The following is a 27,568-nucleotide window of genomic DNA, read 5'->3' as shown; positions in this document are numbered from 1 at the left end:
TCCTTTAACATCGCAAATCTTTATTACATTTTTACACAATACATATATTCTGATAAAATAAACAATCTTTCTATACAGAGTTTACATGTGAAACGTTTTGGTCGTTAGATAAAATCACTGGGTTGGTTGACGGTGATTGCAGCAGATAAAACGGCCGTTTAACTAACATCAATATTGATTTTTCCTTATTGCGACACGACGTTTCACTGCGCAGAGTGAAATGATGCTGGCATAATTTAAGCAGACGTTCATTAGCATCGATAGCTGACATTTACATACAGAAAACAAAACAGAGTCAGATCAAGACTTCATCATAAAACCTGTTGAGCAAACAAGATGCGACGTCACAAAACACTGAATTTGGTGCTTAATTCAGTTCAGAAAGACGATTACTTGATTTGTTTTAAATCTTTCACATGCAGCATCTCGCTAAAAGTATTTATACCCTTTAACTTTTTTACCTTTCTGTTTTGTTACAAACCTAATCGTCGACGTATTTGAATAGGATTGTAAGTGATAGCAACACATACAACAGTGGATAGATGTTAAGCAGAAGGAAAAGGATAAATGGCTTTAAATTTTCTTTGCAAGTAAAAAAAAAATCTGGGAGATACGACAGAGTATCAGGGCTTTAGTGAGGAAAGATTGAAAATGAAAAAATAAAATTACGAGAATAAAGTCACAATATTACCAGAATAAATTCAAAATAATACAAGAATAAAGTTGAAATAATACGAGAATAAAGTTATAATCCTATGAGACTTTATTTGCGTAATAACGACATTATTCTCGTAATATTGTGACTTTATTCTCATAATTTTAGTTTTTGTATTTTCTTATCGTGTCCCTAATGCTGTCGTAAAGAAGCGTTGGTTTGATGTGATGCAGGATCGTTTTAGTTTCTCTGAGCTCGAGTTACTTTTCAAAACGAATAGTCGTGCATTAACGTTTGCAACATGACAGAAAGTGGAAAAAGTTGAGGTATTAATACTTTTCTCCATTAACGTCGGCTCATTAATGTAAATGTTAACGGATCCGGTTTAAATGCGAGCAGTCTGTGTGAGGAGCTCACTGATTGGCCGCTCCAGATTTAGCACAGACCTTTGGAAACATGAGCTGCAGAAATAAATCGCTCAGCAGAACGTTCTGGCATTTTCCAAACTGATTTCCTGTAAAGTTTGTCTGAATATTATTGAACAAGCTTCCTGGTGAAAAGCCAGAAAGCTGTAAATTTAAATCTTTCACAGTATTTGCTTGAATAAAAAAAGGCTGCTACTTTATTTTTCCAGATAATCTGCAAAATACTTTTTACTCATAGGTCAGCTCTGTAAATGTACTAAAAACTGGATCGTATTAAAATCAGCTGGAGAACGCTCAGTAATTCAAGAAAGATTAAATATTTCTAGCATATGTCACATAAATAAATCCATAAGGAGAAGAGACTACTGGATTGACACAAAACAAACAAAACGTTCTCAAGAAGACAACATAATGTTTATCTGAAGGATTCTTACATGTCAAAGTTCATTCTTAAACACTAAATCACAACATTTTACCCTGAGGTGTTTCAACAAAGTGCATCTACTTTTCAAAGTCCTCTTAGCAGTGATGTTGCTCCGTACACTGCGGTGGGACTCACTGCGTCTGCAGAAGGTATCTAGTGAAACAATCCCTTAGTTCTCTGCTGCTGCTGCTGCTGCTGCGGGTCTCCGTCCTTCGGAGGGAGCTGACTGGGGTCTTCTGTAAACGGCAAAGCTGGAGAACAGAAGAAGAAGAAACAACCAAACATGGCAGATTCAAATGTTGCTACTGTTTTGTTGAATTTTGGAATCGAATTCAATAAACAATAAATTAGATCAGAAACAGGCCATGAATAAGGCTTGAAAATAAATTCAAATTTTTTCATATCAGATCCGATTTCCAATTTTTTCCTCCCATTTTTTTAAAGAAGGAAATTACTTTCATTTCAATCATCCATTCTGTGAGTTGGACGGTGGATTATTTACCAGAATAAAGTTTTACTATTAGGAGAATTGGGCTATATAAATAAATTTAACATAAAAAATGCTTGGATAATAATTTTTTTTTGCAATTTTTGTGTTGTCTCATAAAACTGCTACTTCATTCTCCAAATGTTACGACTTTATTGTTGTAAAATTATTATTTTGACTCCAGTGTCATATGACTTTAATCTTGTATTACCACTGTATTCTTGTAACACACAAAACAAGATGGCGCCGTTTGGTGAGCTGACATCTCTCCGAACTTTGGAAACCCAAAGAGCGCATTAGTGAAAAAATAGTCTTCAAAAACCAAAAATTTGATTCATCACTCTAACCAAGTATTTCTGGTGAGGAAATATTTGGTTTCTGATTTAGCTCGATTATAAAGCTTTGAAAGTTTAATAAAATGGCACCTTTAGTACCATAAGATGATCATTCCCTAAATCAACTCACGGTTTTGAAACTGCTGTGCTGTGTATCTAGTCAGGAGAATACCAAAGCCCTCGATGAGCGCCAGCAGGATTCCCCCCATCATTGCAGAGCCCATCATCGTTAGCGGACCACCTAAAGAAAAACACAGCAGCGCTCAGTGGTATGAAGTATGGCGGCCATTGGGAGGCGACGGCTGCATAGTTTTCTCTCACTGCGTGCTGCCAGGATGGCGCCGGTCAGGGCGCCACTTGTGATGGAGTTCCACGGATCCTCCTTTCCTCTCAGTCGGACTAAACCACAGTCGATTGTGGAGAAAAGGCCTCCCCAGACAGCAAAGCTGCCTGGAACACAAACCAGTTAGCATCAGCTAGCCTGCGTGAAAGCAAAAAATACATTTAAAAGTAAAAATAGACAAAGTTAAGCCACAAAAGTCTGTAGCATTCTTGTAATTCAAATGATGAAATACTGTCTGAAATGATTAGAGGTGGGCAGAGTACCCAGAAATTACACTCAAGTAAGAGTACCACTACTTCAACATAGTTTTACTCAAGTGAAAGTTAAAAATACAGTGTAAAAGTAATTTTTTTCAAAACAGTCACTCAAGTAAATGTGGTTAAGCAAATGTAACAAGTTACTACCCAATTCAGGAACGACAAATCCAAAAAAAGAGAAAACTGCTAAAAAGTTCAGGAAATTAGCAAAACAATCGTCCCTTACCTCCAATCTGAGGAGCTCTTACTCTCACTGCATTTACACTTCCTCTGAGTCTGTGTCCAACACCCTGAAATATTACAACGATCACTTTAAACGAGCAGTCAGATAGAAAACTACCATGATATTTAGTTGGTATTTCTTAAACTTACAGCCGGAGCATTTCGAAAGCCCTTCACTGCTTGGAAAACGCCTCCACCGATTGCACCCATGGTGAAAGCCCCTCCACAGTCATCCACTATCCTCCAGGGGCTGCAGGAAAACAAAATCAAGATGAATGATACTGGTCATAATGGGAACAAGACAAAGACAAAGAAGAGGATATTAACATCCAGTTTTGCACCAGTTTGACGCTACGAAGCTTACTGGAAATTACCTGCACTGTAAACAACCATCCTGGACTGCAAAGAGAGAAGTGCCAGTCTGACCAAGATGGCTGTTAATGTTAATTCAATTGAACGGAATGGTTTTGTTCATTTCCTCCGCTGCCGTTGCTAAAACTATAGGAAGTCTACAATTATAAAATGGCACAGAAAATTGACATCATCGTTCACAACTTCTCCTTCTGTTTTCTGATTGGCCCGAATTAAATTCTACCAGAGGAATCCAAGTGAATGGGAGAAAGCCCAGACTGTGCTGTAAGCGAGATTTGAATTGAATGAAATAGCGCAGGAAGGCAACTGCGTTTAGTTCGCTTTAATTAAACTAGCTTGTTTGTATAAAAAATCTATTTTGTTTGGGGAAGTGCGAATGAATAATCAAAATCTATTGAGGACCAAAAAAGTAAAATCTGGTCCGCCTAAAAATCTAGGTCTTGGTTCGGTTGAAGTGAACTCTGGGCAATCAACTGCTCCATTCTGCAGGAAGCAAACTGTAGCACAGGGCATTCTGGGTAAATACAACCAAAACAAATGTGTGAGTATTATGCTAGCTGGGTCGTGGACTTTTACCAAGGACAAAAAAGAAATCTCACAGCCTCTAAAATCTGACGCTAGTCCATTTTTGTTATCATTTTGTGAAGAAGACAGTTACATTTCTTCTTCAGAGGTTTTTGTGTCGTTTCCTTCAGTTGTTATTGACACAGCGCCACAACAGGCGAGGAAGGAAACTGGTTTTTCAGAGTTTGGTTTGTTTGACACAGTGCAGTGTGAATGTGAACTGCACCAGCTGAAAATGTAACAAATGTTGCAATTTTTGTTCCCAACCTAACTGAGTCCACTGGACTATTAGGTGTGAAAACACCCTAAAAATCTACTATTCATGCATTCCTATGTTCTATTTGAAATAAAATCATATTTATTTTAAAAATATAAATATAGTTTTCCAAAGAGTCTTTACAGTATTATGTTAGGTTCCATCAAGTTTCAGCCCAGAATCATTCTTTAATTTACATTTGACCTACTTTACTCTTTAAATTTACAATTCTGCTCAGTGTAACAGTAACAACCATTCACAACACTGCCACACAGAAATTAATGAAGGACATTTAGAGACAGATAAATCCTCAGTGTCAGTTGACAATAGCATTTCAAATCAAATGGTTTTTAATCACAGCTATGAAACAGTTTCCTAGCTTGCAAAAACAAAAAATAAAAAAAAATGACATTTTCATTACTGTCAATCCAGCCATGGGAAAAATTAATTAAATAGCTTGTGGAGCCCCAATTTAGAAGCAATAACTCTCAGGATTAGTTTTGTGTTTACTTTATGTCTCTCGTGTTGTTGGGGAGGAATTCTTCCCCCTTTTTTGTTCAGTTTATTGAGGTTTCCAGAGATTTATTTCTGCACAGCCGCCTGCCACACAATTTCTGTGATTGAGCCATTTACTGTCACACTGTTGTAATTGCTGGTGTTTTTGGGATTCTTGGGACATATCTATATTGGGAAAAGCTTGTCCTAACGGTCTTAGATTTAACTCCAGAATATTTGATATACAGAGAAGATAATGGTCGACATTGATGGGTCTAAAAAACTTACAAATATATTTGTCTTGCGCATTTTAACTACTTCTAAAAACCCCACCTAACCTTTAACAATATGGCGATAAGTTAATGTCTTTTGGGTATCTGGAAAATTCCGTTTCAAAACCTCCCGATCGACGGGCACTGCGCCGTTACCTAGCAACCCTAGCATAGCCCAGCCCCGTTTCCTAGCAACCCAAGCGGAGCGCCAGCACTTTTGGGCAGCTGGTTTTACCGCTGCATGCGCTGTACAATAGCTTTTGGAAAAGACAAGTTTTATGTTGTTGACTTACCATTTAGAAAACACCTGCGGCATATTAATGCTTTTTACAGATGTGCGTCCTTAGAAGTGGGCATGTGTTTTCAGCCATTTTCAAGTGCGAGTGTAACCGTTGAGTTGGGGGCGTGGCCAGCAGCAGTCTGGATTTAAAGTGACAAGACGCCCTAAAACAGCTCATTCTGAAAGTAGCTCGGAAATACGCAGAACTAACCAGACTAAAATATCAATATTTATTTTGAAAACTGAGGCATGTAAAGTGCCAGATGGACCTTTAGTTTTAATTTTTATAGTTCCTCTGAACTTTGCACAGTCTGAACTTCGTGATAACTTTCTTGGACACCAACTGCTGAAAAGAATGGCAACTGTCTTTAAATATTTTCTTCTTAAATATTATTTTAAAATTAACAACTTGAAATAGTTTGGAAATTTCCTTATTTTCCTTCCCTGATTGTTGGCCAGCAACAGCTGTTTTTTAAAGGTCACTGATGATGTCATGAAATAATACATACAATTTTTATAGCGCTTTTTTGGGCCCTCAAAGATGCTTCAGAGTATGTCTGTCTACATTTATATGTTGACAGAAGGAACCTGGCAAAACTTCTGGTTTACAGTCAGTCAGTCACACTAATCAGTTAAAAAATGGACTTTATTCAAAACAGCTGGATGGTTTTTTTTACCCTTTTAAATAACAACTGTGTATTTAGTTTATTATTATTATTATTATTATTATTATTATTATTATTATTATTAAAGTTTTCTAACTTGCTATAGTGCATTTCTTAAAACAATTGCAAAATGTACAAATTGCAAAACCAAGTTGGTAACCTTCAAATACAAAAAAGTAATATCTTGGTGACACTACCTGAAAATGCTCAAGATAGCAACAGACTATTTGCACAGCCATTTGAAATCTACAGTTAAATGACACTGAGAATGTATTTTTTATTATTATTTTTACAATTTTACTGCATATGTACTTTGTAGTTCTAATTTGTCCACAGTATCGTACAAAAGAAAAGTATAAACTTATTTACAATGAACATAAGAAACATCCATTGGATTCAGTGATCATAGAAGGTCATTATGTCAGATAGACATAAGCAAATTATAATGTTATAAAAAAAAAGCAGGTAATACAGAAGCAACCGATGCAAACAGCAACCATGTTGAGCAGAAATGACTATTTGTGGTGGATGAACTAACAGTAATAAACATTTGAATTTTGCTCGGAGAAATGCACCAAATCAATGAGAAAAAACTGTAATGTATCTCAATGACTTTATTAAATTTTATCTACACTCTACTGATTTATTGGTATAAAATCGCTTCAATTGTAATTTCAGAGAAACATGGCATTCCGATAAAATATTGCATTTTACAATAAAAAGCACAGAGTGTGTAGAGTAGTTGCTGCTGGACAACAGCTGTTTATTTATTATCGGGCAAACATTACATCCGTATTACAAAAACAAAGTCTGTCAAAACAAAGTCTCACCAACAGAATCAATATGAAGCGAGAGCCGAACCTGTAACATACATTTCATATGCTTAGCAAATAGCTAAGGACAAAAATGTATAAACTAATCTTACCAAGGCTCACGGGCATACTCCTCCATCTTTGTTGACGTCAAGCGGACACGGTGACGTAATCGATGTGCGCCGCCGGCGGCTTTCTTTTTTTATTTTTTCCTAACAAGCGGCGGTATCAACGGTTCTCTCGACAAGTAACTAGCAAATTCTTTTAATACAGGTAAGAACTAAATTACTATTAATTATTTATCTTACTTATAAGGCAGCTGTGTTTAAATTTTAGTGTATGCTGAGATAAAGACAGCGTGCTTGTTGCTTGGTGTTTTTAGCTGTTGCTACATCGTTATCCCCTCCAGGCCATGCACCTTTCTCCTTCTTGATATATATTTGCTTACTGTTGCACACAATAACTCTAAATGATTAGTCTTTTAATAAATAATCCAAAAGCTAGCACGTTTAAAATGTTGCATTAGTGGTTTCTGTCACTGTGAAACACGAAAGCAGTTTAAAACGATTTATTCTGATTTACAGTCACAACCTAAACAGAAAATGTGAGCCAATACTGTTCCTTTAGCTTTTCAATAAACGTAATTTATTTATTGAAATAAATAAATAAATTTATTTAGGAAATAAATAAATTTATTTCCTAAATAATGCTCATTATTTACACGTTAGCTTTTCAGTTCACTTTGTAATCTCTGTAAACGCAGATTAGCTTTTAAACCCTGTACTCATATATTCCTGTTTTTGTTTGAACGTAACTACAGAATCAAAACTTTACAATCTAGATTAGAAGCTTTTAAATATTAGAGCATATTTTCAGTAACATTCCTAATAATCTTTGCTGACTATCTAATCTCTTTTAATTTATGAAACGACCAACTGCATGGACAAGTGCAGTAGGTGCAACAACACCGACATATTCAATGTATTTTTTTCCTTTTTTAGTCTTACAGTGCCTTTCAAAAGCAGCATTTTGTCACAAAATTTAAATGTTGTTTATGTGAAGTACTAATATAAAGTAGTACATAATTGTGACTCAGAAATGGATTTTATAATAGAAAATTTAAAGCTTTCGTTCATGATTGCCCAGAATTTAACTCCAGCCATCATCCAATCACAGCTTCCTGTGCCTGTTGTGGAAAACCTCAGTTTTACTGCAGGATTGGTGAGTTCAGGGTAAAACACAAGGTTTCAGTCACAGATTTGGTTTTTGCATGCAGCCCAAAATGTTACATTTTGGCCACATTTGACCAGAGCATCTTCTTTGACCATGTTTTTGGAAACGGGAAATGAGACTTTTAGCTTTTCTACAAATCCAGATGTTTGGAGTGCATGACTGGTAGTTGATTGTGAATCCTGCAGTTCTTGAGCATTATCGTTTTAGATTAATGCTGTCTGACAGATGTTGTAAAATGTTATTTTATCTTGTTTCCCTCATTCAGCTCAAACATAATCCTAATTCCTGTTTTGCAGAATGCCTCTTCCTCCGGCACTTCTGGCCCGCTTGGCCAAAAGAGGGATTGTTAAACCAACAGATCAAGGTTTACATAGTTTTTACTTTTAGCTATAATTATTTATTTTCCTTTTTGCCTTATAATTTGTCTCTTCTAACAAATATACTCTGATTATTTCCAGCAGATGCAGATGAGGAGATTATCGCTGAAGATTACGATGACAACAATGTGGATTATGAATCCACCAGACTAGAGAACCTTCCTCCAAATTGGTACAAAGTGTTCGATCCGTCCTGGTATGTACTCATAAATTAAATTCAACTCTTTGGGAGTTTACAGAAATACCAAATTACCTCACAGATTTGTGTTGGAGTCTTTAATTATCACTTAAATAAATTATTTTCCATTTTAATCCACAGCGGTCTTCCTTACTACTGGAATGTAGAGACAGATATGGTGGCCTGGCTTTCACCAAATGACCCGACTGCAGTTATAACAAAACCTGCCAAGAAAATGAAGGGTAAAATAAAGCAGTCTCAGTTATTATTCTTTAGCTATATATCACTGCAGTCAGAAGTTTACATACTTGCTACAAAAAGCACCTGAACATGAATCGTTTTAACACCTGTAGATTAAAGAAAGTCAGCAATAAAATCTAATTAATAAATAATGTAAAGCTCACAAGAAATGTGATTTATGTTTGCAAACTTTGGACTGAAACTGTTTTTTAAACCATGGGTGTACAAAGTGCGGCCCAGGGGCCATTTGTGGCCCTTTGATTAATTTTTGTGGCCCCTGACTGCAATTCAAGAACAGCTCAAATTTGTCCATCCAACACTTTCAGTAGTTTTTTTAGGATGAGATGTTCTATGTTTGTATCTTCTTAAACGGAAAAATGTTAAGGACAACACAAATAATTTTTCTTGAGTTAACCTTTTTATTAATTATTATTATTATTATTATTATTATTATTATTATTGTGTTATTAGTCGTACCACAAACATCCAGCATGTTTTTACTCAAAAACAAACTTTGGCACATCCCTCCATTACATTTGGCTAAATACAGTAAAGGTTGTAAAAGAAAATTCTTTCCTTTATTCCTGGGAATGAACTAAAAATATTTCATAGACTTAAAAATGGAAAGTGCAAAAAGTTAAATAACTGTAAACATTAAGGTAAATCTAAAAAACGAGAGAATTCACAATAATGGGGAAAAAATAAAATTGTGGCCCCTGAATAATTTCAGCTTTGTGATTTTGGCCCTCAGTTCAAACAGTTTGGACCCCCCTGCGTTAAGCTAACACATGAGCAGTTTGTTTTTGAATATTCATGAATTATTTTTGTAAACATCCTCTCGTTTTATGCTGTTTTTTTTTTTAGCTGATGTCACAGACGAAAGAGCAGAGAGGCCGTTTGAAAAGCCAGAGAAGGAACGAGACCGGGATCGGGACAGAGACCGCGACCGAGATCGGGAACGAGAACGGGAAAGGGACAGGGACCGAGAACGGGACAGAGAGAGAGACAGAGACCGGGACGAAGGACGGGACAGGGACAGAAGGAAGCAGAGGAGAGACGACATGCCACCGTATGGCAAAAACAAAAGAGGTAATGTCCTGAAATGTCTCGTTTTTTTACCTCTGTTTTTTAAATAGTAGTAAATGTTGAGAGCTTCATTTGTTTTACAGGAAGAAAAGACGATGAGATGGACCCAATGGACCCGAGTGCCTATTCTGATGCTCCAAGGTACCGTATGAGCAGGAAACATGAGGAAAAAACCTCTCTGTTTAAAATGTTCATTATGATGGAGGAAATGTGAGTAAAATATAGGATATAAATATTCTAAATAAATAAATGAGTCCAGCTTTAAGAAAAAAATGTTTAAAATACTCATTTGAATTTCCCTGACTATTGACACATTATGCAAATGTTTTAATACAGGCTGAAATTATTAATCCTGATAAATCAAAAATGTAAATAATCATCAAATAACTCAACCATTAACTGTAGTAAATAAAGTAAAAAGAGAAAATTTCATGAAATGACACACTCAGCAGCAATTAAGCAAAATATGCACAAAAAAATACAAACATTTAGCATTTAAGATAAAAAAAAAGCTTCTTCGTCTCCAAATAAGTTCTACCCAGAACACCTCAAGTAAGCGTAGTTCTAGCTTGATATGGTTCAGATTCCATTAAAAAATCTCCTATTAAGCACTGCTTATTATCCAATTATTAATTAGGTAATTTAAAAAATAATCATCAGATCAGCCATTTGATGTATTGTTTGTCGAGCAGAAATCTCTGAGTTTTTCACACGTTGATGTTTAAACTTTTCTTTTAGCTGCAGATGCATCCCTTATTATTGCATTTTAGACAATAACATATTAGCATTTTTATTGTATTTCTGATATTGTACATAAAAGCTTAAGTGTTTGCATGAAAACTCTACAGTGTAAGAAAAATAAAAATATCGGCACTAAAAATATCAACTCTAATTCAAAAACTATAACTCAGTGTCTGATTATAATAAAACAAATTCACAATTTCAACAGATAAATATTAGAAATATTCTCATTTACAAGATAAACATACCTTTTGCCTCTATCAAGGGATCTGCTAATAACAAAATACATTTTAATAATGTTGTTACAACTTGTCTTAAGCTTCTATAGTTTATACAGCGGAAGTTGTCCTAACAAAATAAAAGCATTAAATCAAAACCAGAAGTTAACCGTATATTAGCTAAGAAAGGCTGGTGGAATCACCTGACTCACTCATTCTTTGGTTACCTAGCAACTCGTTCATTCTTTGGTTACCTAGCAACTCGTTCATTCTTTGGTTACCTAGCAACTCGTTCATTCTTTGGTTACCTAGCAACGACCTGCTGAGTAACTGGCACAGCAGCAGTTTAAGGTTCTGCCATTTTACCTCATAACTGCTTAAAAATAATAAATGGCTTTGAGTGAAAACGGTGGATAAAAGAGTAAAGGTCAAGTCATCAGTTTGGAAATATTTCAGATACTTAAAACATAAAAACTAATCAATAATTATTGATATCGACTGGTATGAAACGCTTATATCGTCCAGCCCCATTTGTAAATAATGAATTTACCTTTCACTTTTGATTGAATTCAACTAGTTTTGACTTTTACTAGCCTACATTTTTCATATTTTTTAAGATTACTACTGTTAATCAAATAGGAAGTCTTTAGAGCAACACTGACTAACTGCGGAGGGTTGCAGCTGCAGTGCAACGTGATGCATGCTGGGTTGAAACTTCGCTCGACTCCTGCTGGTACTGCAGAGCAGACGGCGAGTCACGTGACGGGTAACCCCGTGGGAGCCAGGCGGCTGCAGTTTTCTGAGTCAGGCGCTGCAGATGCTCTGGTTTCACATGCTGGGCGCGACCTCTGTAACAACATCGATCCCATCGGCCCACAGGTTGACACAGCTGCTCTTAACCAAAACGCCTCAGGTTGATCCCTCACAGAAAGAAAAGAGGGGTTTCAGATATTCTGAAGGTTTCTTCTCGAAAATTTATGAGGATAATTAAAAAAAAAATTCTAGAAAATATGCGAGATTAATCTAAAAATTTCAGTTCAGAAATTTCATTTGTTTTTTTGTTTTGTTTTTCCAGAAAATGTGTGATCAATGTAAAGTTAGATTTTTGGTTTAAATTTACTCTTTCCACCAACCACCCTCCATATTTACAGTTGTTGTTTTTTTGTTTTAAGTTTCATTCAAGGCGGCATTAAAGTTCTTAAATTTGACTTGCTGAAACCTGCAGATTATTCTGTTTCCAGAAACTTCCATCATCTTTCTTTATGAGCTGATTTATCATAACCAGCGCTATTAGCGAGGCTTTGATGTGGAGAGTCACTAATCCCTCTCTCAGCTGTGGGATTAGCGCATGAAATCAAGCTGCTAATTAAAATGAATGTTTTAATCTTCACAGGGGCTCTTGGTCAAGCGGCCTCCCCAAACGCAACGAAGCAAAGACGGGCGCAGACACGACGGCCGCCGGGCCGCTGTTCCAGCAGCGGCCGTACCCGAGTCCCGGGGCGGTGCTGCGAGCTAACGCCGCGAACCATCCGCCCAAGGAGTGAACCGGGATCCGGTGAAGACGGAAAAAAAGTCCGGAAAGACGAGAGATGGGAAAAGATCCCGTATGGACGGCCGCAAACACACAAGCGCTGTTGCTAGCTCTTTAGTACGGAAACACCCAAGGGACATGGGGAGATTTTTTTGTTGTTGCGTTACCTCGCAAATGTACGACGGAATATTAGCGCCATACAAAAAATAAATAAAATTACAAGAGTAAAATCAAAATAATAGGAGAATAGTCATATTTCAAGAAGTCGTAGTGTTATGTTAAGGATATTGCAAAAATAAAGTCATAATTTTATGAGAATAAAGTAATATTACCAGAAGTTGAAATGCGAAAATATAGTAAAAGTCTAAATAATACGAGAATAAAGTCAAATGACTATTCTCATATAGATTATTCTTGTATGAGTTTATCTTTGTAATATTTTGTTATTCTTGTAATAAAGTAAACAAAGTAATACTTAATTACTTTATTTATATCTTCATTACTGCTTATTTTGGCTCAATTATTCCCTGCGATTAGCAGCAGTTAATCACATCCAAACCAAATATTTAACTTCTCACCTGTTCATATTGTCGTAATGTGACTTTATTTGCATAAATCTATAACTTTATTGCTATTATTTCAACTGTATTCTCATGACATTTCTTATTATGACTTCATTCTTGTGGTTTTATTTTCAAATTTTTAGTTTGGCCCCAACTCTCCGTCGTACATAAGATTTTTTCGTTCCCTCGCAACAATGTACCAGTTATGCAGCATCTTGGATACTGAATCTTCCTGCTACAGTATGAAGTTTTTCTGTGTACATAAACATCTATTTTGAGTTAATATACGTCTATTTTAAATCGTTTTCATTAGAATTCAGGTCAAACATAAACAGAAACCTTCCATTAACAGAGAGAGAAAATACATCCAAACTATTTGGACTATTTTTATTTTCAGTGTAATAAAGTGATAAACCATTTAGTTTGGTTGTCTAAATGGCTAATAAAGGGCCGTTTTCATGGGCAGTCCAACCTCTGAATTACTCAAACAAGAAAAAACAGACAATAGATTTTCTGCACCAAAGAGTGACGAATATTTGAATATTCAGAGGCTCTGTTAAGGCAAAAGTCAATTTACTAGTTTATTACGAGGGAACGCAAAAGAAAAAGTTATCTTAAACATTTTATTTTTAGATGTGTGCATCCATGTTGTAAATATGTTTTATATTAAATGTTGACTTTTTTGTTGCTCCTACAACCGTCTCTGGCCATAATAATAAATTTCAACATTGCTGTGAAACGTTTGTCTTTTCCTGAAGAGGAATACCATCATCTGAACAAACAAATCTAGATGTGATTTTTTTAAATATATTTTTATTAAAAAACATTGCATGATTTAAAGTTACATCTGAACATTACAAAAAGCCTGATATCAGTGGTCTGAGGCTCCCACATAGTGACAAATGGAGTCATAATCCAGAGTGAATAACTTCTCCTCGTATCTGTCGAGCTGCACCATCGCTCTGCACTTGTTCTTATCCCGCTGAAGAATACGGCCGACCTGCTCCGACAAACAAAGGACCGGCGATTAGCAGCAATCAATCAATCGATTGATTACATCCAGACCGGATAAAAACGAAACCCACTGCTCACCTGTCCTCTGTGCTCGCCCAGAACCACCATCACGGCGTCGTACTCTCCTTTTGGGACGATGGTTTCCAGCATGTTCTGCTTCACATCTGCCACAGAGAGACGGGTTAGTCGCTAACGTAATTTAGAGCGGCCGTTTCCATAGCAGCAGTCGGGAGCGGATTGATCATCCGGTCCCCGATCATTATTCTGCTGCTTTTTCATGAAGGCTGGAGGCTGCTGATTGTTTCTGCTCAATTATTCCCTAAACATGTCCACTTTTTACTTCATACTGACAAAATATTTAGATAGGACAGCTAGAAAATTACATTTAGAAGCTCAGTAAGTGTCGGATTTTATGCGACAGACCAACAAAAAGTAACAAATAATTGCATAGTGTAAGGAGAAATCTGAAAAGTGTGGATCTAATTTGCTTGTGCAGAGTATGAATACTTTGTCTAACGCTAGTTCACGATAAGAGAAAAAGAAAAATGATACAAGCACAGTAAGCTTAAATCAAAGGAGTGGAAGACTTCCAACATTTGTTACATTTGGCACCAAGTCAAATGATCCAAGCTACTTAAAAAACCTGTTCCCCTCCTCGCCTGTGGTGGCGCTGCAACAAGAACAGAAAGAAACAATGCAAAAACCTCTGAAGAAGAAATGAGCGCAACTTCCTTCTTCAGGAAATGTAAATAAAAATGGAGTAGCGTCAGATTTTAGCACTTTTTGTTTTGTTCTTGGTAAAAGACCAAGAGTTATTTTCCCGCTAGCGCTAGAGTCACACGGTTGTTTACGTTGTATTTACCCAGAATCCCCAGGCTGTGGGCCACTTCCTGCTTTTTGGAGCCGTTCACAAACAGAAACCAAAATTAATAGGTGGACCAGAATTCACCTTTCCCTTCTGGAGACGATGATTTAAAGAAGGATTCTTCATGACATTAAGAAAATTATGGACAATCTGACCATCTTCTTCATCAGAGTCCTTTGGGAAAACAGTGTCTTCAGTCAGAGGCTTCTTCAGAATCGCTGCAATACAGACTGCTGCATGAAAACGACATCTGCAACAACTCTGAAGAATCTGAATTAATATGAGTTACAACAACATTTAATTTCCATTCGGGATCAATAAAGTACTTTGATTTTTAAATTTTTCGTCCATAAGTTTTCACACCGTCCCAAACAAACTGGACTTTCACCATAATCAAACTGGAGTTTGATTAAAGGGGACCAACAGGGTTGGTGTGAATACTACACCCGCTACAATCTGACGCTACTCCATTTTTGTTTGCATTTTGTGAAGAAGGAAGTTGGGTTCATATGTTCTTCAGAGGTTTTTGTATCATTTCCTTCAGGTGGGTTAGTGCAGCGCCCCCACAGGTGAGGAGGGGAACAGGTTTTTCAAATACAGCTAAGGAGATCACTTAAAACGATCAGTTTCTCTGATTTTACTTTTATAGGTAAATGTTTGAGTAAAATGAACTTTGTTCTTTTATTCTATGAACTACTGACAACATGTCTTCAAAATTCCAAGCAAAAATTTAGTATTTATTTGCAGAAAATGAAAAATGGTCAAAATAACGAAAAAGATGCAGCGATTTCAGACCTCAAATAATGCAAAAAGAAAAACAAAAAAACAAGTTGAAATTCATTTAGAAACAACAATATTAATGTTTTAACTCACGAAGAGTTCAGGAATCAATATTTGGAGGAATATTGATTCCTCCAAATATCCAAAGTCGGGTTCAGTGAAGTGGGGGCTCTTAATTTTTACCAGAGTTGTTATTTTGGGTCATTTGACTCAGTGCAGTGTGAAAGCAAACTTCACCAGCTGAAAATGTAACAAATGTTGCAACTTTGGTTCCAAAACCAACCGAATCTACTGGACTATCAGGAGTGGAAACAACCTACGAAAATGGAAACGAGGTTTTAACTGTTTATGCATGTCAAATTTAAAACTACTAAATTTTAAAACTCTTCCTAAAACAGGTTAACATGGTTCATACTGAGGTCTAACTGGAGACTGAGGCTGTTTTAACCACGAGACATCCGTAATGAATTAAACTAAATAGGCTGAGTAATAGCAACTTTATGTTGATGCTGCATAAACAGATAAACACATTTTGCCCACAGGGAACGCCTGAGTACAAACTTACACAAAATGAGCGAGAGATTTCACGGCTGACTCACCGTCTAGCAGTCTTCCCTCTTCAGTTCGACACACGCAGGTAAACGGCGTCAGGACATCCTCCACTCGCATCTACAGGGAAGTGAGTTCGAAAACAATCCTGAGTTTACTGGAACTAAGCAACAAATAAAGGTTTAAAAACCATCTGCTACAAAAACATCAGCAGTCATGGTGCAAAAACGCAACGTTATTATCAGTGTGAGTTGTTTAAATTGGCAGATTTCCATGCTGAAGCTGTGATAATCAAGATGTTATTTTGTTTTTGCAGCAGAAGTAGAAATATTGTTGATTTCTGCTGATTTTTGTAAATACAGTTAAACTTCTAGTTGAAGGTTATAGTACTATAAGACCATATTTAGTGGTATAAAACATTGATCCTCTTTAAAGTCTGTGTAAATAATGTTTATTACGTCTGGATTTGTTAGCAAAGCTGCCACTGTGAGCAGCAAAGACAACCTTAAGTGGGAGGCCAGTGACAAAGAGTCAATAATCATGTCCTGACCTTCAACTTCATAGCATTGAGCTACGTTTGAGTGAAACACAAAGACAAGCAGCCGAGGCTTCGCTACCTTTGAGTTGTAGTAGCGGCCGCCTTTAAACGCCTTGTCTATGAAGCGGACCTTCAGGTCCCTCTGGAGCCAGGAGGGAGGAGCTGGAGCCTGCCGCGCTTCTTTCACCGGTGGCTTATCTCTGCACAGGAACAAAACATAAAAAAACAGCCAGTCAAGGATTTAACGGTGACCTATTGAGCAAAATTGACATCTGGCATGTTTTTGTTTTTTTAATTTGGGTCTCAAATGCTATTAGAAACGGCCCAAGTCCTTAAAAAACACCAACAGACATTTTTGGCAGTCAGTTGGAAATTTTTGGGCTCTGGAAAATGAAACGTTTCAAAAACCTACAGAATCAGCAGGTGATCTCAGCAGTTCCACTGTTACCTAGCAACCCCAGCAGAACTCCTCCCGTTACTTAGCAACCACAGCGGAACTCCTCCCGTTACTTAGCAACCACAGCAGAACTCCGCCTGTTACTTAGCAACCCCAGCGGAACTCCTCCCATTACTTAGCAACCCCAGCGGAACGCCGCCTGTTACCTAGCAACCCAAGTTGAGCTCCAGCACATTTGGTCAGCTGGTTTTATCGCTCCATGCGCTGTACAATGGCTGCTGGAAATGGCAAGTGTCTTGTTGTTGACTCACCATCCCAGAAACCATTTGCTGCATTGTTGTTGGTCGTGCAGGCAGCTCTACTAATGCTTTTCAAAGATGTACGGCTGCATCTGTTTGCAGCCATTTTCACCTTGGAGTGTAAGCCACTAAAATCCAAGGATGATTTAATGCAAAAAATGTAATGAACGTGTTTTGTAGCATGCTGGCCTGTTGAAGGAATCATAACTGGTCTCCTTTAAGGAAACGAGGTGATTTGAAGTGAAAACGTACCTGTCTTGACTTGAATCTCTGTGTTTCCTCTTCCTCTCGTCTTTGCCTTCCTCCCTTTCAGATGACTTGTGTTTGACTTTGTCACTGCTGCTGCTCTTTTCTTTCTCCTCAAGTCTCTGTCGCTCCTTCTCCTTCTCTTTCTCCTTCTCTTTGTGGGCCCTACTGAGCCGACCTGTGAGTTGGGTCGGACAGAACCATTAGTTCTCAATAAATTAGAATAACATCGCCCTACAGGATGAATTTATTCCTGCTGTGATTAAAGAACAAGCAGAACAATTCGATTCAAAAAGACTTTATTGATCCCAAGGAGAAATTAAATGTTTTAACTCTTATTATTTACGTTTCTTCAAAGTAAAAGTTGTAAAAGAAATTCTTTCTTTTGTTGCCGGGAATAACTTACATTTTACAGACGTAAAAATGGAAAATAAGTCCTAAAAGTTAAATAACTGCAAACATCACGTAAAATATCATTGTATCATTAATATTATTGCTGTGCAGGAAAAAGACAAAATAATTATAATTTTGTGTTTTTCATTGAGGAGTTCACCGTCTAGGAAAATTAATTCTAGTTTTTAAATTAGCCGTAAGCCGTTATATGTTTTACCTTTGTTTTGTTTTTTTACATTTGATTTCCTGAAAAAAGTATCGTTTTATTAAAGATTTTTTAAAAATAAAAATAACAAAAAACAAGTGACACTGTTTTTATTAGCATTTAAATGAGGCCTCATACTGTAACTTTTCTGTTGTGATATTTTATTTTATTTACTTATTTTATTTTATTTACTTGTTGTTACTCTTATTTTCTCTTTTCATTCTGTTGCCTGATTGTTTTAGTAGCTCTTCGGTTTTGAACCTGTTTTTAAAAGTGATGCATAAATAAATTTGACATCGAAACTCACTGAGGTCTTTGCTGTATTTCTCGTACTCTTTCCTCCCGACCAGTTTAACTCCGTACTGGCTGAGTGTCACCGTCTTTCCGCCGATGGCGAGTTTTACCACGACTCGAGCGTTGTCTGCGTCTACGCCTTCAATCTGCCACAGAAACAAAAACACATCAGACATTTTTCATGTGAATTAGACGGCCAGAGATGCGTTCAGGGGTGCACCGATTTATCTGCGCCGATTTCCTTAACCCTTTGAGTTTCAAATCTCTGCCTCGATATTTTTGCTTATTTTGATTGTACAAAGTTCTATAAATGTCCTGGGAGTAAATATGTTTACCCATTTATTCATAACAACTGGAACTTTCAGTATCCAGCAGTTAAAAGTGACCTTCAGATAATTACTGTAATAACCCGATATCGGCTGGAAAGCGCAACGTCTCCCCTCTCAGAAACCGTTGGATTTTTCAGACAACACCAGGTGTGGTGGGATTACGGTTCTGCAAATCTGGCTGCATCGTTGCTGACATGTTTGGCCTAAAAGGGTTCAATTTGGAGATCAGCGATCGGCCGACGCTTACATGTGAAGCTGATCTTTTCTACCTCAGCAAAGATCCAGAAATGAGCCGCTGTCGTCTTCTGCTCTCCTGTCAGAGACGTTTGACTGACAGACCGGCCCACCGGGTCATGTCTGCACATTTGCAGTTAACAATCATCACCCCACTTTTGCCAACTTGGCGACTTTCTTAATTTGTCACCATTTCAAACAAAAGAGAATTTTATCAGAACCAGCAGGTCAGGATTTCTCAGCAAACCGCAATAGGTGCACCTCTGAATCCATGTAAAGTTTACTTTGCCGTAAAGGTCCTTGTGGGCCCCGGATCCCACCAGAACGCAGCCGCCAGGAGCCATGGCCAGCTCCTCCTGCTTGGGTTGCTCCTCGCCCGGCTTCGGCGGCCGCTGGCGCTTGCTGGGCTCCAGATCCTTGATGGCCGATCGATCGGCGCCGAGGCCCAGCCCTTTCGGACGGAGCTGGTGTTCGATTGGCTTCACGTCTCTGTGGGCAACGGAGTTCGATCAATGAACAGAGACCTGGACATGTGCAGGATTTAAATCAGGCTGCAGGGAGACGCCGCTCCTTCTGTGTTTCACTTTTTTAATTAAGAAACGATCTGTGGAGTGATAAAACTGTTGCAAGAAAATAAAATTAAATGCAGATTTTTGAGAAATGCAGAAGTTAGTGTAACGTGTAAAGCTGGGCCAAAAAATAAAAATAAAAAACACATGAAAAATTAAACAACTACCAAAACTTAGAAAATAAAAATCTCCAGTCTGGTGATTTGGTCTCCCTTTTTTCAGAGGATAATTTTGTTAATGGAGACTTAATAATTCATTTTGTTTCTTGTTTCTGTTGTTTTGGGTTTTTATTTTGTTTTTAAATGTTCATTACATTTTAAAGTTTATTGATCTTTGATTCTGGGCTCTGGTATTATTGTGCCATATTACTTGAAAATATGCCTGTCAATAATCAAAATATCAATAATCACATGATAAATTAAAATGAGCTCAACTGTTTTTTCTTTTCTCTCTTTCTACCAAAAACTGGATAACAAAAGTTTTCAATCTGGTGATTTGGTCTCAACTGGCTCCTTTTTCAAGGAAAATTTTATTTATAGAGACTTTATAATTTTATTTGTTTTATTTATTTTGCATATTTAAAATGTCTTCAATTTCCAGTGTTAAATGTTCATTTGAATTTAGAGTTTATTGTGTTCTTGCATTATTTTGCCATTACTATAATATTAACTGAAAATTGTCTCGAAGCAACAATATTATCGTTTATTGCAATAACTTCTGGGACAATTTATTATGCAGTACAATTAGTTATTGTGACAGGCCTATGCATGTAAAGCACCAATTAATTATAAATAAACAAAATTAAGATAATAAAACAAAAAGATTTGATTAAATGCCCTGAAAAAAAAATCCTCAGGAGATTTAGAGAAACCAGAAATGAAACTGGAAGGAGAGGAAAAAAACAAAACAGAAGAAAATAAACGACTGGATGTCTGTGATCGTCGAGCCCTGAGGCAGCGGCAATAAAAATAGAGACGGGTGTGGAGCGAATCTCTGCCAGCTCCAGAACCGCGACCAGAGAGAACGACGTTTGCTGCTACAGCCAGAAAACCAGAAAACACACAAACTCATCGCCTGATGCTTCCATCATGTTGGCTCTTCGTAGATCAGCATTAACGAGGTTTATTAGTGATCAGAGCGCGAGTAATTTGGTCGTTAAAAACATAATTTCTGCAGGTTTTGGTGGAATGTGTGCTGCCATCTGGAAGACCACTGAAAACATAAATGAATAAAATAAAATAAAATACAGTCTGAACAGCAAAACTCTGCAGCAAAAAGAAAAAAAATCTGTCAGATCAATAAACTGCAGCTGTTCGCTGCAGGTCAGGGGGTCAAACTCATTTTATATCAAAAACCTGAATGTTCTTAAAGGGCCGGTTACGCCAGAATGCATTGATGAAACCATTAAAATGTCAATAAATGGCTGTTTGTTTCAGTGTTCCTTAAAACCTTTCCACACTGACCGGTCCAACCAGGACTTTCTGGTTGTTTTTGAGTATTTTTTGCAATTAAAATCCTAAATTTTGTGGTGCTAATTTATAAATATTTGTAAGGCAAATTTATGATATTTGCACTAATGTATGATGCTAAATGTGACCTTTTATGAATCTCCGTATCGACAACAATCAGACCATAAAAGATGACGTCAAGTGAGGCAACTTTGAGAAAGAATTGCAGTAAAAATCAGAAAAAATGCGAGAATCTGTTGCTTTTGTGCGTTTTGCAGATTTGTTGAAAAACTGGAGTGATTTATTGATGTAGTTTGGAGTTTATCGGCCCAGATAAAAAGCTACGGCGGGCCAGATTTGGCCCCCAGGCCTCGAGTTTGACACACGTGCTGCAGGTAGTAAAAAGCAGGAGGAAACATTAACCTGCACAATGATGCTGTGCTTTAAATGTGTAAAAGAAAACTTTTGATTTAATTCGGTGTCATACTTTATGAATCTACTTATGACTAGAACCAAAATAAAAGAAAGAGGAAAAAGATAAAATAAAGAACTTCTCTGAGATTCATGAAGTTACTTTACAATGAAGAATGAACTGATATGCAAAGATTAAAAGGCACAAGAGATAAAATGGTTTGTTTTTATATAGAAAACAGAATTACATGGTTTACAAAAACAAAACGTTGGTATGAACTGGTGAGTGGATGTGGAGTCATTTTAAACACTCATAAATATTTAGTTTTAAATTAATAGGATAACAGACCTTTTAAACAGCAGCAACAGACATAAAAGTGTTAAAGTGATAGAAAAAAACAAGATTAAAAACAACAATATACTTTTTTTTTAATTACCGAAAATACTGTGTAGTTATTAGAAAGAGACAGACAGGACTCAATATTTAAAATGAGGCGCACCAAGTTTTCAAAATGTACATAATTTACATTTAAAAAATAAATATTGAGTATTTATAATACAAGGTTTCCCCCAGAGAACCTGCTAAGCCCGGTGGCTGGATGGCAGGTCAGTCATTCATCCAGCGACTTGTTGGGTTTCTGAGTTAAAAAATGTTTAAAGTTGAAAATATCACGTGATAATTATGTGTCACTGAAAGACTGGAAGATTAATACCTGGACACCAACTATAAAGTCTAAAAAACATCTAATATTTTAAAAAGACTTAAATAAATAAGCATTGCTAAGCCTGGTGGGGGCACAAGTAAAGCCTGGTCACCCACCAGGCTTATGATACACTGGGGGAAACCCTCCTATACAGTATATTGGTCCAGAAAACATCATAAATGTTATTTAGAAATGAGTAAAAACGGAGCAGATGGTTGTACAAGAACGGCAGCAGTTATGGTTATAAACTATATGTCCAAACAAGATTTTTAAAAAGTGTTAGATTTTTATTGTTACAGAAGACAGAGACAGTAAATCTTACTGTTTGAATGTTCGTCCGATTCCCTCTTCTTTCTTCCAGCCCATTCCTTTCAGCATAGCGAGTCCATAAGCCTCGACAGGAACGCTCTCATAGTCCGCCTCCGTCGACTAAAATTAAACACAAATAAAAACGAAGAATTAATCAGACAAAGCAGCGCCGACCTCATGAAGGCTTCAACACCAACTACAAATGGTAGCAACTAGCTACATCTACCTGAGTAACCTTTTACTCCTACTTTAGGAGTATTTTGACCACGCTGTGCTTTTTACTTTTACTACTTTATTAAGAAGTATTTCTACTCTTGAGTATATTTTCTGGATTTTATACCCACTGAAAAACAAACAAGTTTTAACAAAATCCCACCAGACACAGAGACACACCTGCAGTTTCTGTTACAGTTTCAAATGTTTTTATAGAAAGAAACTGATAAAGAAAACATTCTTTTGCCTGATTTTATTTTTTTGTTAGTTACATGAATTATTGTCATTTTAGTCCTTAAGATACCAAACTTTCCACTTAACTTTATATTTTGGTCCATCTGATGTTGTAATTTTTAAATATTAAATGATTGACATTGTGATCAGTTACTCAGCACTTCAGTGAACTTTTTACTCTTGAGTAATTTCTTGGACGGCTTCTGTTCACTGTTAGTTGTTGAAGCTTTGCTACTTTTACTTGGGTCCGGTTCTCGGTCCGCTGGTCCACTCTAAACCTCAGATGTTGGTATCAGGGCTGAAAAAAGCGGATTGGTTCATCCCTAATTGGAAGATTATGTAAACTTTGGAGTTCTGAAACAAAGCGTGTAAGCAGCAGCTGAGAGAGAGAAGCAGCTTGTACCGTGGCCCTTGCTCAGCCGTTTGGCCCCGGGGCCGTCACACTCAGACTTCAGTCAAAAGGCTGATCTGAGCAGCCCCCCCCCTCCGTCTCCTCTGGAGGACTTCCTGCGAGGCTGGCCGGCAGGCAGCCGCCCTCTGACACAGGAGGCAACATCCAAATGGGCCCGGGGCCGCCGTGACTTGGGCGTCCGGCCGCTCAGACGGGAGGTGACTGAGCACATACTGAGGGGACACGCCAGGCCTCTTATGAAAACAAACAGAGGGATGTGATTGGCTGCCCTCATGTCTCTGGGGAGAACGCTGACGCCCGTCTGCCACCGAAGCCGTACTGTCCTGTCGACGCATGCAGCCATGTCAGGCCACTCAGCACTTTCACACACTCAAATTTCAGCTGCCAGTCGACTCCAGGAGAGATTCTGTACTGTCAGGAACTTCATGCTAAAATAAACGCCTGAATCAGAGATTATATCGTGATGTTCATATCATATTTTTATACGGTTTGAGGAAACTTTAATCCGTCCCACAATGAAATTAAGAACTTTTCATGCATTTTTAATTAAGGTAAGATTTCAAACTTTTCCAGCACTTTGAGGTTAAAAACTATAAAAATGAACTAAAAGGCAGTTTAAATTCATTATTACATGATAATATTTAGGGGTGGAACGATTTATCTGTGACAATTTCCTTAATTTTGGGAGTTCGGTGATCATCTGATACTTGGATGTGAAGCTGATCTTATCCACAGATCTTATTTACCTCAGCAAAAATCTAAAAATCAGCCGCTGTCCTCTTCTGCTCTGCAGTGAGAGACGTTTGACTGACCCACCGGGTCACGGCTGCAAGCTTTCAGTTAGGAATAGTCACTCCACTGCTGCCAACTCAGCAACTTTCTCGCTTTATTTAGCAAAATTTCAGACAAAAGAAAAAAACTGGTAACTTCCAAAATAGGAATAGATAGATCAGGCTTTTTAAAAATCGGTAATCAGCAATCAGCCAGAAAACTGCAATCGGTGCAGCCTTAATAATATTTATTACTGTTATTAATAATGCATTGTGATAGTATTATTGATATTTTACAGCAGGGACAAGATGAACCAGAATATAACAATATTTTATGGTTTGAAATGTCTTGCTTACACACTAATTTAACAAAAAACCATATACAATATAGGTCAACCTTTAAATTCAATTTATACAGATCAATAAGTCATTGAGAAATTAGGAATAATAAATATTTGTTACCCAGAAACAAAACAAATTGTGTTAAGGTAAATTAACTTCTTGCTCAGATTCAATGCTTTATCTCAATATAAAGTAAGTTACTAAAAAAATGCTCTTGCTTCGTTTTCTGACATGTAGCAAATAGAAATAATTTTGGTCATTTTAACTTAAACAAGTGTTTGGTCTGATTTAACTTCAGACAGGGAGAAAAAAAAGTATTTTTATTAGGTGTGTGAAAATATCTTGTTTAAACTGTAAATAATGTTTTCTAAATTTAAGTTTTTAATCAAACCTTTGATTGCACTTTGGACAAAACTGTGCAGTTTGAGTATCAAGAACTTTCAAAGACTTTATACTGAAATCAAGCACTTTCCAAACCTTGAAAACACCTAAATGAAACTCAAGCAAGGATTTCAAGCTCTGTGTCTGCAGAAAGCAGTCGCTGCTCGGCTCCATAGCTAGGAGAAAACAGCAGAGATGGGAAGGCGAAGCTCTTAATTTAGCGCTTCAACCCACCATATGATCATAAAATATGGATCATGAATGAAAGAACAAGATCCAGAACACAAGTGGCTGAAGTGATCTTCCTGCTAATGTGTCTGGACGGAGCCTTGCAGATAGAGTGGAGGAGCTGCTGCTCCTTCTTGTTCATGAGACCCTGAAGTGATGCTCTTCTTCTTCGTCTTATTGCCAAACATCTTACAAGTTGGTATTTTTAAGCAAAATAATTATAAGTCTGACAATAAATGCATAAAAGCAACAAGCTGCTTTCAAACTGTCTGGTACCAGCAACTGGTTTTGCTATTACCGATTAAAACATGTATTGATTCACACAACCGCATCAATAGATCAATTTTAAATAGAATATCAGGGTCATAGTTCATGTAATCAGGGTCTGACAAATTGTTCATGTCTAAAACTTTTCAAGACTCAAATTTCCATAGGATGGATGGAAATAACAACTGAAACTACAAATACAATATGATACAATATTCCATACTTCTCCTTAATCCGTTACTTCAAAAACTTTAGAATCAATTTTAAATGGGATCTATTATGAAAAATTCACGTTTTGCTTCCATTTGAGTCTCATCTGCTTCTAAAAACAAAACAACTGCTTAAAAAGAAAAACACTAAGCCATTTTAGGGTTTTTTTTGGTGTCTAGAAAATGAGCCGTTTCAAAAATCTCTCAAATCAGCAGTTACTGTCTGTCACCTAGCAACCCCAACACGTTTGGTCAGCTGGTGTTACTGCTGTACAATGGCTGCTGGAAAAATTAAGTGTTTTGTTCTTGACTTATCAATCAGAAGCCACTTGCTGTATTCTTGTTGGTTGTGCAGGAGATTCTACTTCTGCTTTTCAAAGACGTACTATTGTCTAACTGAGCATCTGTTTACAGCTATTTTCACATGCGAGTGTAAACAACAGTTTATTTAGATTTAAAGTGATAAGAGGCCCTAAAACAGCTCATTCTGAAAGATGCTCAAAACAGATTAAAATCTCAAGATCTAAGAATGATTTTGTTTTGTATAGGACATAGACCGATCCTAACCTGTTCAAGGAAGTATACAGCTAGTCACCTTTACCACTTTCCCCTACTCACAGATTCAGGCCGCAGGTCCACCTTGACATGGTCTCCGTCCTCAAAGCCGTCTGGCACTTTGTTTTGCATCAGCAGCGGGATGGAGAGGTTGAGGCTCCCCTCTGACTGAGGTCCATTCTCCCACAGTTCAAGCTGCCTCCGTGAATCTGAAAGCAGAAGAGACTCATGAGGAGACTGATGCTCCCATTCACTGTCCACCAGGATGTCTTCCTCCCATCCACACCTTCGATCAGCTCTTTCACAGCCTGAGACTCCACAGAATCCCCATCCCGCTCCGCTGCCTCCGGCTTCCCGTTCCCTTCCCCGCGCTGCCCCGCTCGGCTCCAGCGGTTCTTCTGGATCAGGGGGATGATGAGGTCCTTGGGCTTCTCGGTTGGTTTTGAACTGCAAGAATACACGAGTTAGAGAAGATCATTTAGTTAAATTATGTCCTCAGATTACCAAGTAACGTCCCATTTCAAACGTAACCGTTACGGTGTCGGCTTAATAGTAGCATTAGCACAACGAGCGCACCTCTGCAATTCATTCCTGTCAATTCCGGTCAAATAATCTTTTTCAACCCTAGCAGTTGGAGGTCCTCCGGTGGCCGGTTTAAATTTATTAACAGTTTTAGTGAAACCAAAAGACACTGCCGTTGTTTTTCTCTCTGCCTGCTCATCTGAAATAACAGCTTTGCTAGCAACCGTATCTTCTCCGTGCGACGCCATTTTTGTTTGTAGAGGAAATGAACGAAAACAGTGCATTCTGGGAGCTGGAGTGCATTCTCTAAATTTAAATATCTCTGCCTGCCTGAACTCACCACATGTCCCATAATGCACTGCAGTTACAGGCGTGTTTACATTCTGTTCCACTTGTACGTCGAGGTTTTGTCATAGGTCAATAGCGTAACTTAATAATAATAATAATAATAATAATAATGATAAAATAGTTATTATTATGATATAACAATAATATCATAATAATAATAATAGTATTATGACAACAACAACAATAATAATAATGTAATAATGATAATTTATTTTCATTATTATTATAACAAATATGTCGTCTTAAGATTTTTACGTTTCTCATTTGGCAATAAAAACCATAATAAGAAATCTAATTTATATGGTGCTTTTTAGGGGACTCTTAAAATTATATACACACACACACACACACACACACATATATATATATAAAAAAAAATAAAAAAAAATTCCCCTCTCACCCTCCGTGGGTGGTCTCTTTCATCCTCTGAGCTCGGGTCCTCTACCAGAGGCCTGGGAGCTTGAGGGTTCTG

At 37.3% G+C, this 27,568-nt stretch overlaps 3 protein-coding genes across 8 annotated transcripts; 1 reads left to right on the top strand and 2 right to left on the bottom strand.

Moving 5' to 3' along the window:
* Positions 1-7,048, bottom strand: timm17b (translocase of inner mitochondrial membrane 17 homolog B (yeast)). Of its 3 annotated transcripts, none has more exons than XM_007553528.2 (6): positions 6,978-7,048; positions 3,299-3,398; positions 3,153-3,216; positions 2,648-2,776; positions 2,457-2,567; positions 1-1,755 (listed from the first exon to the last, which is right to left on the bottom strand). In XM_007553528.2, the coding sequence occupies exons 1-6, from the start codon at positions 7,001-7,003 to the stop codon at positions 1,658-1,660; spliced, it is 528 nt and encodes a 175-aa protein (XP_007553590.1). In that variant the 5' UTR covers positions 7,004-7,048; the 3' UTR covers positions 1-1,657. The 3 variants fall into 3 exon arrangements, with proteins under 3 accessions (XP_007553590.1, XP_007553591.1, XP_016527707.1); XM_007553529.2 differs by lacking the exon at positions 6,978-7,048 and adding an exon at positions 5,401-5,527; XM_016672221.1 differs by lacking the exon at positions 6,978-7,048 and adding an exon at positions 5,169-5,266.
* On the top strand, positions 7,046-13,518 carry pqbp1 (polyglutamine binding protein 1). Of its 4 annotated transcripts, none has more exons than XM_007553533.2 (7): positions 7,046-7,137; positions 8,394-8,461; positions 8,559-8,670; positions 8,794-8,894; positions 9,757-9,981; positions 10,062-10,119; positions 12,331-13,518. In XM_007553533.2, exons 2-7 carry the CDS (start codon positions 8,395-8,397, stop codon positions 12,479-12,481), a joined length of 714 nt encoding a protein of 237 aa, XP_007553595.1. In that variant the 5' UTR covers positions 7,046-7,137; position 8,394; the 3' UTR covers positions 12,482-13,518. The 4 variants fall into 4 exon arrangements, with proteins under 4 accessions (XP_007553595.1, XP_007553592.1, XP_007553596.1 ...); XM_007553530.2 differs by having other exon boundaries at positions 8,556-8,670; XM_007553534.2 differs by lacking the exon at positions 7,046-7,137 and adding an exon at positions 8,064-8,085.
* gpkow (G patch domain and KOW motifs) lies at positions 13,164-27,047 on the bottom strand. The gene is made up of 11 exons (XM_007553527.2): positions 26,803-27,047; positions 26,513-26,673; positions 26,290-26,435; positions 22,629-22,735; positions 19,459-19,663; positions 18,625-18,757; positions 17,726-17,897; positions 16,857-16,977; positions 16,290-16,359; positions 14,124-14,209; positions 13,164-14,031 (listed from the first exon to the last, which is right to left on the bottom strand). Exons 1-11 carry the CDS (start codon positions 27,030-27,032, stop codon positions 13,903-13,905), a joined length of 1,560 nt encoding a protein of 519 aa, XP_007553589.1. The 5' UTR covers positions 27,033-27,047; the 3' UTR covers positions 13,164-13,902.
* Positions 27,048-27,568: the final 521 nt, after the last annotated feature.

Source organism: Poecilia formosa, unplaced genomic scaffold (genome assembly GCF_000485575.1).
Source record: "Poecilia formosa unplaced genomic scaffold, Poecilia_formosa-5.1.2 Scaffold57, whole genome shotgun sequence".
In the NCBI taxonomy this organism is placed as follows: domain Eukaryota; kingdom Metazoa; phylum Chordata; class Actinopteri; order Cyprinodontiformes; family Poeciliidae; genus Poecilia; species Poecilia formosa.
This window is presented reverse-complemented; position numbering and strand designations above follow the sequence as displayed.

Bases quoted from the DNA above. Each gene is read 5' to 3' on its own strand.
- timm17b (XM_007553528.2), bottom strand. From the start codon at position 7,003: ATGGAGGAGTATGCCCGTGAGCCTTG. The intron at 2,568-2,647 runs GTGAGAGAAAAC...GTTTTTCTTTAG, and splicing joins CGCCATCCTGGCAGCACGCA to GTGGTCCGCTAACGATGATG. The intron at 1,756-2,456 runs GTGAGTTGATTT...TCTGTTCTCCAG, and splicing joins AGCACAGCAGTTTCAAAACC to CTTTGCCGTTTACAGAAGAC.
- pqbp1 (XM_007553530.2), top strand. From the start codon at position 8,395: ATGCCTCTTCCTCCGGCACTTCTGGCCCGCTTGGCCAAAAGAGGGATT. The intron at 8,462-8,555 runs GTTTACATAGTT...GATTATTTCCAG, and splicing joins TGTTAAACCAACAGATCAAG to CAGATGCAGATGAGGAGATT. The intron at 8,895-9,756 runs GTAAAATAAAGC...TTTTTTTTTTAG, and splicing joins ACCTGCCAAGAAAATGAAGG to CTGATGTCACAGACGAAAGA.
- gpkow (XM_007553527.2), bottom strand. From the start codon at position 27,032: ATGCACTGTTTTCGTTCATTTCCTCTACAAACAAAAATGGCGTCGCAC. The intron at 19,664-22,628 runs GTAAGATTTACT...CGTTGCCCACAG, and splicing joins ATCGGACGAACATTCAAACA to AGACGTGAAGCCAATCGAAC. The intron at 16,978-17,725 runs GTACGTTTTCAC...GTTCCTGTGCAG, and splicing joins AGAGATTCAAGTCAAGACAG to AGATAAGCCACCGGTGAAAG.